At 41.7% G+C, this 12,595-nt stretch overlaps 1 protein-coding gene across 1 annotated transcript in view; it reads left to right on the top strand.

The window, feature by feature from the left end:
- Positions 1–12,595, top strand: part of ARNT2 (aryl hydrocarbon receptor nuclear translocator 2) — a 139,628-nt gene that overhangs the window by 47,130 nt on the left and 79,903 nt on the right. The window contains 1 exon segment of the mRNA XM_032771883.2: positions 3,294–3,507. Coding sequence (XP_032627774.1) covers positions 3,294–3,507 — 214 coding nt within the window.

Raw genomic sequence — 12,595 nt, 5'->3', positions numbered from 1 at the left:
GCCACGCCAGGGGGCGCCTGCCGACCCGCCCGGTGTTGCTAGGGGAAAATTCTTCCGACGAACGTGCACGTGGCGCGCGCACACCTACTTGGAATGAATATGAGCAACACATCTCGAAGAACAACAGTTACAAAGGTGAGTAACCGTCTTTTCAGGGGAGCCTAGGTTCAGCCTTATCCACTGGAAACTCCTCATGCCTGCTGGTACTTTTGAACCCAGAGGGCTGTAACTTACACACTTTTGCTCTTAACCGTAAAGTTCTTATATATGCAAAGAAATGGCTTGAAGCAATACATATTTCTGTTAGACAAATAGCAGCAGCTGCTGAGCTTTCAGTGCTCATCTCTCTATGTACTTTTTATGATGGGTTTGGCCCCTTTGGGGTGTCTCGTGATGTGCTGGGATGCCACTGAGTCAGACTATTCTGCCAGCCTGGGTCCCCTTTATCTGGCCTTGCTGGGTTACGTTCACAAGCCTCTTCCAGCCAAGCACACAGGCAGGGCTGCACCCAGCTGCACAGAGAGACAGAGACCAGCTCTGGAAAGATTCAGCCTTAGGGGCTCACCCCAACAGTCTGGTGCCCACTCCCTTTAAGGGGTACAAACCCAAAGGTTTTGTGAAAGTCGCCCCCTCCCTCAGTGTGGAGGGAGATATGCACAACTCCTTGCCCTCCTTCCACCTGTTAGAAATTACATAAACTGGGTTATATTATAAACAAGCAATACATTTATTAACTACAAAAAGTGAATTTTAAGTGAATATAAGTGGTAACAGATAGAACAAAGCAGATTACTGACCAAATAAAGCAAAATATGCAAACTAAGCTCAATATATTTAAGAAACAGGTTACAAAATGTAAATTCTCACCTAAATATTATTTTAGGCAGGTTGCAAAGTTTCCGTGTTCAGAATTCCAGTTATTTCTTCTCAGACTGGATTCCTGTCTCAGTCTGGACTCCTCCCCCACCACTTGCCTCTTCAGGTGGCTTTAGCAGTCTTTCTTTTTGGGCAGACAGGCCATGTAGAGGAAGAGTCCCATTTATTTTCCTCCCCACCCTTAAATAGGATTTTCATAAGGCGGGAATCCTTTGTTTCCCAAACTTGACCTCCCTTCCCTTCCAGTGGAAAGTTACGAGAAGTCCAGGTAATGTTTAGTTTCAGGTGACAAGACCACCTGACTCTGTTGTATCACAGCATCCATAAGTCAGTGGCAATATGGAGCCTTGCTGGAAAACCAAGCCTTTTCACAGTCCATTGTCCTTGCTGATGGGCCATCCATTCTTGTACTGAAGAGTTAACAGTGGGTGTCACCCAAAGTAGCATAGTTGAAATACAGATACATAGTCAATATTCCTAACTTCAGGTACAGAAATGATACAGGCATACACATAGGATAATCACATTCAGTAAACTATAACCATTCCAATGATACCTTACAAGACCCATCTCTTGCATAAAGTACATCTCAGGTATGTCATATTCATATTGTAAGCATATTTTTATAAAGAATATGGAGTGAAACATAACACTTCTATCTTGAGTAGCTCTAAATTTGCTTCTGGGGGACTGCAAATATTGTCACTTGACTCATCTTCTTACCTCTGTGTAAGCTTGAAAGCCTGTCTCTCAGCAACAGAAGTTGGTCCAATGAAATATATCACCTCACTCACCTTGTTGCTCTTCTTTAGGGCAGACTAGTCACTTTTCATCGTATCATTTTTTTTTTTGAGGCTTACAGAATGGCGCACACAATTTTGCTATTTCCAACTGTGTTAATAATGGATTTAAATGGGGTTATAAATCCTCTAGAAGTTGCAGCTAATATAGAGGGAGGTGGGCCACTTTAACAAAATCATCTTGTTTTTAGTTGGTGTTTCAGAAATTGATACACTGACACTGTAGTGAAAAATAAGATACATGTCAGCAGAAGCATATAATTTATTAGCAGTATTTCTGATAGCTGTGACAGCTCTTTAAGACAACGGTATCAGTTTACCCGACTAAGATCTCTTCCTTATCACCCAATACCATCCACCGTGTGTTCAACTTTGTGCACTTCAACCCACAGTGGAGCTTGGAATTTTCCTAAACTGTATCTTGCTATCTAAGCTCCATTGTAGGTCAATGTGAGAGACTAAATATAAGATGTACAGTGGGTGGACAGCAGGGTCCAGCACAGACCTGCATTGTTTAGGCACCCTGCCTCCACCATAAGTAACAGTCGCAAAAGTCTGAAGTAGCAGCACTCAGAGACCCTTATTTAAGAGACTGAAATATTTAATCAAAACAATAAAGTGGACAATGAAAGAGACAGGCTTGAGAAACCTTGTTTGTTGCTATACAAGTTTCAGTTGCAACAGATTTTTGGGTGGGTATTAAGAAGGGAGTCTGAGTAAACAGAAATAAAAGATAGGACCATGTTTTTCACTCCTCATCAACCCATTTTTGCACAACTGATTGCTTCCGCCAAAAGTTGCTGTACTTTTTTTTTTTTTTTTTTTTTTTCTTCAATATGTGCAAAGAACAAATTGTGTGCACTGGTCAAGCTGTTGGGTGACTAACTGCCCAGGTTGTGCATGTAACAGTGAACATTATGCACACAAAAAAGGTAGGTGCTCTTTAACAGGAACATTGAGTTCTGTGCATAAAAGGAGGCTGTTTGAAAACTGGCCCTTAGAATTCAAATAATTCAGGGAATGGAAAAAGTCAGTAGTGACCCTCCTTTCCTATGTGGAAAAATTCTACAAAATTTGATAGAGATTAATAATCTTTCAGTAATTTTTTTATTATGTCTGCTATAGTTTCTATTGGAATGTTTTTTAAAAAAAACTATTAAAAATATATCGTTCCTTATGAGATTTTACAGATTTTGAATAATATCTAAAAGATCATATTACACTTCAAAAGAATCCTGTTGATTTAAACTCTGTTAAATTGTATAGAACATTTCAATAAGGATGGAAATGCTGTATTATCTTTAGCATGTCATTTTCCCTGTCTGTGCCTTTCTTTATAATACCCACTTCGGAGGGGAGCTTTGAAGCTTAGCTAGTTAATTTTTCTAAACTGCATTGAGCTCATCAGCTAAAAGATGTTGTGGTTACTAAGATTAACAATTTTTGTTTCATTGCAAAATTGGATGCATTGTTATATCAGTACCACATTGAAAATGTGAGTCACTTATTATTTGACCAGCCATTCAGATCACAAAAAAGTGTTGAGTTGAGGGTGACAGATGTATTCTTTAATTCTCTCTTCTTGCTGGCCTTCTAATTAAATCCTGTCTTTGCAAGGAACTGAAACATCTTATCCTTGAGGCTGCAGATGGATTCCTGTTTGTAGTTGCAGCTGAGACCGGGAGAGTCATCTACGTATCGGATTCCGTTACTCCAGTGCTGAACCAGCCACAGTCGGAGTGGTTTGGCAGCACACTCTATGAGCAGGTTCATCCAGATGATGTGGAAAAGCTGAGAGAGCAACTGTGAACATCTGAAAACTCTATGACAGGTCAGATATATCTGATATGCGCTTCGTTGTATTATGGTCCCCTTCTGAGCTCAGCTGAAGTTCAAAAACCCAATTAAAGCCTAGGTCAGTTTAGCCTTTTTTAATCTATGAATAACGGCAATTCAGTGAGATTAGGCTGCTGTTGTCTTGCCAGCAGTGCGATGATGCTGGTGAGCTTATTCATTTATGTGTGGTGTTAGAATCTGCTCCCCTCTTACTTGACTTCAGGTTTGGCTTGTAGACACTGTCCCCTCCCACCATTAACTTAACTGTACCTTCACATCTCTGGCTTCCCCAGGTGTGGATTCTGTGTTGTTTTCCTTCCTTAGTCTCTGTTCTTTTTAGCTTCTTCACAAATATGTGTTTTCTTTATGCCTGTGTCTATTTTGAAATCTGAAAGAAAACTTTTAGAAAAGTGTGAAAAATTATGTGGTCTGTTAAGAAGAACCATATTCAAAAGATTTAATGCTTGGCAGCTCGCTCAGAATCACCTGTGGTTTTTTAACAAGACATTTGCTGCTCTTAGCTAGTGTGTGATTGACAACATACTTTGTGGATTTCTACTTTTCAGTTAAAACATGCATAGCTTTATCTTGTAATTGTGGCATGTGAAGCCATGAAGACTGAGTGCCACCAGTCGTAGATGTGACCTTCCTTATTAGGGCATAGGGCAGCTGTGTTGGAACTAACAAGACGGAGCTAAATCCCATTTTCACTGAAACTTGTAAAGCAGAAAACGAGAATTACTTAAAGAATGTGTAGGCTTGTTCCTTTTGTCTAGCCATGCAGTATGTGTATATCTGAGGAATACTCAGGCTAAAGAAAAATTCTAGAGCTGTGCAAAATGTTCACAACAAAACTCCAAACAAGGCAAAACTTACATGGTTTTCACTTCCTTAGGAAATTAAACTTCTGACCTTGTTTGCTGGAAGTTTTGCTGTTTCATAACTGAAAGGCCTGTGGCCCAGTTTCAAGTGAACCTGGGCACAATTTACAGCTTCCATATCAAAAAAGTGCCAAATTCATGGTTCCATGGGGTTTTGGAGTCATGTGGTTTTGGCAAAGGTTTGCTTTATTCAAATCAGAAACTCAAAGCAAAATTCAACTGTGAAAATCCATATAGATCAAAACCAAAAGAATGTTGACAGGAACCCGTGCAGCCTGCTGAGATCCACATAGCCCTAAAACTTTGTGCTTTGTTTAATAAAAATAAATAACACACACGTTCCGATTGCATATAGCACTTAATACAGAGCATTCCCTTTTAAGAAGCAATTATCCCAGAGTCTCACTTAACGCTTAGGGGTGGATCTTCAAAAGCGCTTAGTTCTGTTCAGACAGGAGCAAGGTTAGATTAATGCTGAGCACTTTTGAAAGTTCAGCTCTTAATATATTCATGCATTTTTAAACTTGTGCGGCTTTTTCGTTGAACCTGTCTTTGCATGGAGAAAAAAACATTCAAAAACTGAACACGTTTGGGGTCAAATCCTCTCCCTGAAGAAGTCCCTTTGAGCCACTAGATCAGCATAAAGGGATTTAAATCTGCCCTAAATGGACATCTGAGGATTCCCCAAATCCAAGGAAATTTTCAGCTGATATAAAATCTGAATAGTTGTCCCTATGCCAGCCCTTCCCGCCTCACCCCGTGGTGCAGGGGCCATGCTGGTCATAGGAAGGTGATGAAGGGGTTGGCTCTAGAGCATTACAAGTTGGTGCAGACAAGGGCAGTGCATGGGAGCACATTTGTGTGGATGTTGTAACCCGGTTTCTGTGTAGAGTTATCACTATTGCATATATAGAGCCAGTACTTCAGCCTTCAAAGGGCCAGTTAAATATCTCTCCAGCCATAAACACATTCAGCAGCCTGATCTTTATGTATAGTACCGGGATTTGCATGTACACATTAGACATATACTATCACAAACACCATGACATTTATGTGCATCACAGAAAGAGCTAATCTTTTAGAGTGTTTCTGGGATCTTAACTAAAGTTTGTGTAAGACTAGTCTAATTGTTTTCTTGTAGTCCCATCTGTCTGTATCCATCTGCTGTCTCTTGTCATATACTTAGATTATAAGCTCTTTGGGGTAGGTCCTGATCCGTGATTGGGTTTCCTTGGTGCTCTGATAATACAAAGAATTCATGCTAATAGTCTAAAGTAAGAGCCAATCCTTTGTCAAATATTCTTGTGCTGCAGTTTTAGTCTTTCTTTTTAAAACAAGACCCCACCAGTGAAACTTACATACTGTTGTGTTAGTACAGACAGCAACAAACCCTCTCTTGAAATTCAGTTTTAAAGTTAAGTAGTTTGATTCTGCAGTCTACCATAAACTAAAATTAGCTGCAGTCCTTTTGGACTGTCAGATCCATTTCAGTCCATTTAGAAGATGGCATGCTGTGGTACTCCAAGAGTCCCTTGATCTCTTTCATTCTCTGAGTAGTGTGGCCATAGATATTCCAAAGTGCGCTACACCTAATTTACGCAGTAAGACACCACCCTTTCTCCAGCATTAGCCATGCTGAATTCAGCAGCAGGTTGTAACGTCTACATCAGTGTAATGAAATAATGTAGGTAAATGAATTTATTAAATTTTTTTTTTTTTAAAGAGCCACACAGAGAAGTGTTTGCCTCAAGCTAGTATTTATCGAACCATTTGGGCAGTCCCCAGGCCTCACTCTGTTTTCCAAGATTACTGTTTTATACAGAACAAAGGACAATGCAAGGCTTGAAAGAGAAGCAAACTGCAAGGCAGCCAGCTGCTTGTTTGATTCCCCCCCCGCCCCCTGCTAAAAGTGCAGTTCACCACAGGCAGCAGGAAAATCCCACATCCTTCCATGATCACCAGCTGTTGAGCAGAGGGGCCACACAGGGAAACAAGGGGATTTTCAGGTGAAAGTTTAGTTTAGAAAAGTTACGACTTTTAATATTCTCCCCCCTTCTAAGTGTACATTTCCTCATCCCTGTAACTACCCTTGTCACCTGTTGAGGTTTGGGAACAGACACAATAGCATTCCACAGAAGCAACTTTTTATTGTCCTGTATCAGATTACATGCAGTAGCCTCTGGTATGTGCATGGATATGAATGCTCAGTGTTGTTATTACACTGCTCTGACTTTCCCAGTTAGCCCCTACTGTTAGTGGTCCCTGGACATAGAGAGACCGCTGCACGTTGTGAACATTTCCAGGTCTGCCATTGGCAAGTGTGATGTACAGACAGTGAGAGAGTAAGCGCTTTCTCACATTTCTGCACCCAAAGATGAAATAAATGAGGATGAAACTGGGACATTGATGCAGAGTCCCATGGACCTAACCTATTGATGCTGTCTGCCCAAAGGTAGTGAAAGGGTCATCCATCCCGATCCCTTGCGAAGAGGAGAAATGTGCAGTGATTTCACTGAAGGAAGGTGAACGTGTTACAGAAAAGGTGTCCTACTGTTCACAACACAAGAAGAGACTCCACATAAGGCCAGTGACAGTCTGAGGAGAAAACCAAGGCCCAACCCAAGCTTGCTGGGCTTCATATCAGGGACATCAGCCTGGTCTCTGGCCAGAAAGTGCCTTCCAGCAGAAGGGGACTCTGAAACCAGGACCCAATGTGCCCTGCTGTATCTTCTCTCCATTGCTGTGAGGGCAAGCGCAGCCTCATCCTTGTGTGCCTATCCTTCCCTCATGTGCATCATGGAGTCTGTACTGTTAGCACTAAGTATGACTAGCAAATATCATGTCAGGAGTCACTGGGGGAAACAGAGGGGATATGAGGTTTCTGTAGTGTTGAATTTTTAACCTGGTCTAAGTTAGATCCTGCAGCAGTTTAAAGGCATGAAGTTTCAGAGAACAGTGGGAACTTTCTATCTATATTTTAGATCAGTGCTTCTCAAAGCCAGTCCACCGCTTGTTCAGGGAAAGCCCCTGGCAGTCCAGGCTGGTTTGTTTACCTGCCTTGTCTGCAGGTCCAGCCAAGCGCAGCTCCCACTGGCTGCGGTTCGCTGCCCCAGGCCAATGGGGGCTGCGGGAAGGGCGGCCAGCACATCCCTTGGCCCGCGCTGCTTCCCCTAGGCCCCATTGGCCTGGAGCAGTGAACTGTGGCCAGTGGAAGATGCGGTTGGCCGGACCCACGGATGCAGCAGGTAAACAAACCAGCCTAGACCGCCAGGGGCTTTCCCTGAACAAGCAGCAGACCGGCTTTGAGAAGCACTGTTTTAGATGACTAGTGGCTCCTTTCCAGTGACTGAGATGACAGATATGGAAGAGATAAGTGTAATTGGTTATCTAGGGTGGGACTAGAAACACAAACTTGCCTTGATTCACTCTGTCAGGTCAATAGTGGTATTTTACAGTCTTCCAAACCATGGGAGGGCAGCAGGCTTGTCGTTGATCATGTAGGCACATAACTATATGCAAAGGCTCATTAATGTAATGATATTAGAGCTACTACAGATGGTGTAGCAACGGGCATCATAGATGTGTCTAATGAAACAGGCAAAAACAAGTGCCAGGGTAAAGAGGGTCATCTTCCCCTTTTGCCTTTCATTTTCCTTGAGAGTTAGTTGAACGCTGTATCTATTTTCGGCTAAAGGAAAAATGGTTGATTTCTGTGTTTCATACCCATGGAGATTTTGGGGTGCGAGGGGTCTGGGGATGGAACAGTTGTCAGTGTTTTTATTGTAGGGTGATTGATAACATCTTGTAGCACCAAGAAAGTATGGATCAAGATGAGCTGGAAAAGGCAAGGACTGAAATGTGATAGAGACAAACAGTGCTCCTAAAGAAGGCATTTACGTGTGCTAGATGAGCGAGTACATTTTGAGGGCTCTAGGAGTGTAGCATGGGGGGGCTCTATCAGGGATGTTACCAAGGTGGGGGGAGGAGGTTTTCATGGGGTGTGGTGGGGAGGGGCTCTATAGGGGTGGAATCAGGGATTCTTAGGGGCCAGCAGTGGCTTCCTAGCTGGGACAGGTGCAGCCCCTGAGTGGTTTTGAGGTTTTTGAGGGTGGAGTCGTAGGAGACCAGAAGGGGATTGGGGGCACTGCTGCATTGTGTGTGAAGGACAGCTGCCACATAGGGGTAGGGTTACAATCCTGGAAACAGAGCGGTGAAGGTACGCTTGCACAGTGTGCCTCTGTATACCAGAAGATGGTGCTCATCAAGGGAAATGAGTGCCGGGTGGGCAGAGCGGGGTAAATCCCCAACCCCACTCCCCAGCGGGCGCTTGAGGGCCGGATAAAAACATCTGACAGGCCGGAAGCGACCCACGGGCCGTAGTTTGCCCACCCCTGCTCTAGAAGCCACGTTGAAGTTCTTGAACGCTAGGGGGACTACTGTCTAAAAATATCTGTATGGAGACAAGATTACTGCCTCTTTGAGGGCAGTTTAACATAGATGAATTTATCGAATCATATACCTCTTTTTGGTCTCTTTAGCGAAATGTGCCAAGGTGGGCGTTTTGGCCTGAAAGGGATGCAAACTGATAAGTTAAGTGCATTGGCTTCGCAGAATGAACACTGAAGTTTGTGCCTCACAGCTCTTCCGATATTAGATTCCCGGGGATAGCTGGAGGGAGTATGGGCGGGTAGACTGAGGAGCCTGGCCACCTATTCCTAAAGTTGGCTCCAAACTTGGGAGAGAGGAAGGGGAGAGGAAATCAGAAAAATACTAATAATGGCATTTTGTTTTTGAAAAATAAAACTTAGGTGTCTAAAGTTTGGGTGTTTTTAACTTTAGGAGATCAGATGCTGAACTATGTGTTATGTTTCACAAAGGAGGCAGGTCCCCTTTACAAACTATTCAAGACTTATTTTAAAATAAACTGGATGCCAATGTTCCGCCAAGACTATTTAATATAACCTCCACTTGGTTTTAACTTAAAAGGAGATTTGGAACGGTCCTTTTCAATCCAAGTAACTCCCTCATCAGCACTCACTTTGGTATATAGAAAAGTTTTGATGCAAAGTAGCTGTTGTTCATGTTCAGTAACATCTTTTCCAAGAAAAAGTAAAGGAAGATTTCTGCTCTCTGTCGACACTTCAAGCTCCCTTTGTTGTAGCATCAGGTTAGCGTATAACTTCCAGGTGGTCTCAGAATGAATCAAGGGCAGTCTGTGATCCTACTTAATTGTTTTAGAACTAAATTTACCGCCTGTCTAAAAGACAATCTCTCCCATATTTGTGTGCAAAACTATACCGATAAAATTGAGCATACTCCTATCATGAGCACCTGAGTTGGCTGCATACCCCAGCTGCGTATCCAATCTTGCATATATTATCAGTTCTACAGAGAAAAATGATACTATATTATCAGAAGCTGGAATTAAATATTAAACTGATCTAATGTTTTGATTTAAAAGGTGGTTGGCAGGTGGGTGGTAAAATACACAAAAACTGAGTTAAGCCTCATTCTGAATGAATGGGGCCTAACTCTGATCTCTCACTAGTATAAATCAGGAATTAAACTCTGTTAAGGTTAGTGGAGGTATATTGCTGTAAAACCTTCTGAAAGTGAGATGAAAATCAAGCTAATGGTTTGAAATATTTAATTTTAGGAATGATTGATTTGAGTTGCAGGAAAACAAAATATCAAAACCAGAAACTTTTGCACTCATGTGATTTAATGGTGATTAAGTGAATTTGGTTGCTAACTTTAACTTAACTTCTGCTCAGAGGACTCGTGCCAAGTTTAATCTTGGCACAAATTTTTATAGCTAGATTTTATAACTAGAAGTAGGGGTTCATAATGGAAACAATGACAGACCCTTTAGCTATAGTTGACCTAAATGGTGCTTTTATAGAATTAAAGTATTTTCAATGACAGCTTTTCACAAAAATATTTCTTTAGTATTGTGGAAGTTTATTTGGGGGATGGACGTATGGCTTGGGGAACCTGCCTTACAGATTCTGGAATGGCAAATTTGCCATATGATGATGGCTTCAGTTGAGGCATTCATATTAAATTTCATGTCCAGATGCAAAGGATTCTGTTACAGGTTTGCGTGCGCATGTGCACGTAGTCCTGGTGTTTGTACACCGAGTCAGATTGTCTGTGAAAATAAAAAAGTTTAATAGTGGCAAAATCAATAGAAGAATACTGTTTGCTAGAATGCCAACAGAGGGATGGTAAGAAAGATGTTTTGTCCCATACTGAACACATGCTCAGTGCTCAACGGACAGTAAATAACACCTCTGAGAGATAAATTCAGGAATAAGTATTCTCTTTTGGAGAGACAAGGTGGTGAGGTAATATCTTTTATAGATCAGCTTCTGTAAAGTTTAAGCTTTACCTTACCTTCTCTCTGTTGGCCTTCTGGCAAATAATATTCTTCTGTTGATTTTTGCCATTATTTAGCTTTTAAGTTTAAGCTTTAAGTTATATTACCTCACCCATCTTGTGTTTCTAAATATACGGGGACCATCGTGTCTTTGTGTTCTTCTTTAGATCAAATAAGTCTTTTTCTGAAAACTTGTGTCAGGACTTCATGTCACTCCTTTTTCTACTTAATGTCATCTTTCCTGCTTTGTCCTCTGACTTTGCACACCTATTTTCCTTTCCCCAAACAACGTGAATGCAGATGTGGATGTTGTGCATGCTCATGTTTGTAGACTCTGACTTGATCCAATTCCCACTGATGTCAATGGAGAGACTCCTGCTTACTTAAAGGGGAGTTGGGTGGGACCCTTATTCAGTTGCTTGTAGAAGAGTAGAGTTGTACATCTCGAGGCCCCCTTGAAGCTGTTTGAAAATTTCATGCTGGAAAATCTCATTTTGTTTACCCTCTCATGGTACCATGCCAATAATAATAAAAAATAATGAGTGATAAATGAAAATGAAATTCTGTGAACACATCCACTGAAAACCACATTTAAAAAGTTTAATTTACAGGATATTTTCTACCGTAACTGGAAAGAATCTTCTCTTGGTCCAGTGATAGTTTAGAATTGGCTCTCATTCTTTGGCAATACAAACTAGCCTGCTAAAAAGAAACTCCAATGCCTGAAATTCAGAGGAAGCAAAAAGTTTTCCACTAGAAAGTGCAATATGGTGGGTGCCCTTGAATGTCTTCTTTGAATGTTGTTATGGGAATCAGAAGTGGCTCCGGAGAAGGCCTCCCTTTTGGGTTTTATCTGTTGTGGCCAAAGATAAAGCTTTTCTAGCTTTCCTTCTGCTTTTAAGTGTCGTATTCATGTTAGGGAAACGCCTTAAAGGAACCAAGTTCTGTTCTGTTCAGATAAACATGCTATTGCAGAGATTGTAAGACAATCAGCTAAATCAAAAGCGGTAGTGAAGCTGCTTTAGGAATCTCTACTGTAGCATTTGGTACTGTGGAGTACATGTTTATCAGGGCTGGTTCCATACCAGAGAGGTGGTATAGTGCTAGCAGTGTGTAATCTTGTTTCTAGGGGCAATGGCTTATTTCCCTTTTTGATCCTGTGAACTATTTTATGTATACTGTGAAACTCTGAGACTCCATGTACCTTTGAAAGGTTCCCAGGCTTTGTAGCCTGGGAAGTGATGGAGAGTTGAATCAAATCCAGATCTCTCTACTTGGATCATAGATCCTTATCGCAAGGTGGCTGGCCCTACCTAATGACCATATTGGCCAGTGGGCAGATAGGGAGAGCTAGACTTAGTCAATAACTAATCATGAATTGGAATTTTTTACATTTACATAATGCTTTTTACCCTGAAGTAAAGCCATCATTCTTCATGAACTATTTCTATACAATACCAGTGAACTGCAGCCTCCTCTGCAGTGGATGCTGGCAGCTAAATGGTTAATTGCATGCTGCCTAAAAGGAGGAGGAGGGGAAACTTACGTAAAGAAAAACACTCTCCTTATGAAAAGTTTCACGAAATCTTTCATGTCCAAGCAGAGCAGTCGGAACCTCAACTCTTTAAATTCTCATTCAAAACTCCCCCTTGCTTGTAGGTACAGTACTCAGTTTATCTTGTTTGGAAAGATGAAGGGATGAGCCAGCCATGCCAAGATTCCAGCCTGTGATTCCAGGGAACTGAGGTATTTAAGAGCAGACGCTGACACACTAAGGCCATCCCCTCCTGGTCAGGATGTGGACTGTGTTGGAATGCACAGTC

The sequence above is a fragment of the Chelonoidis abingdonii genome, chromosome 9 (genome assembly GCF_003597395.2).
Source record: "Chelonoidis abingdonii isolate Lonesome George chromosome 9, CheloAbing_2.0, whole genome shotgun sequence".
Taxonomy (NCBI): Eukaryota; Metazoa; Chordata; order Testudines; family Testudinidae; genus Chelonoidis; species Chelonoidis abingdonii.
This window is presented reverse-complemented; position numbering and strand designations above follow the sequence as displayed.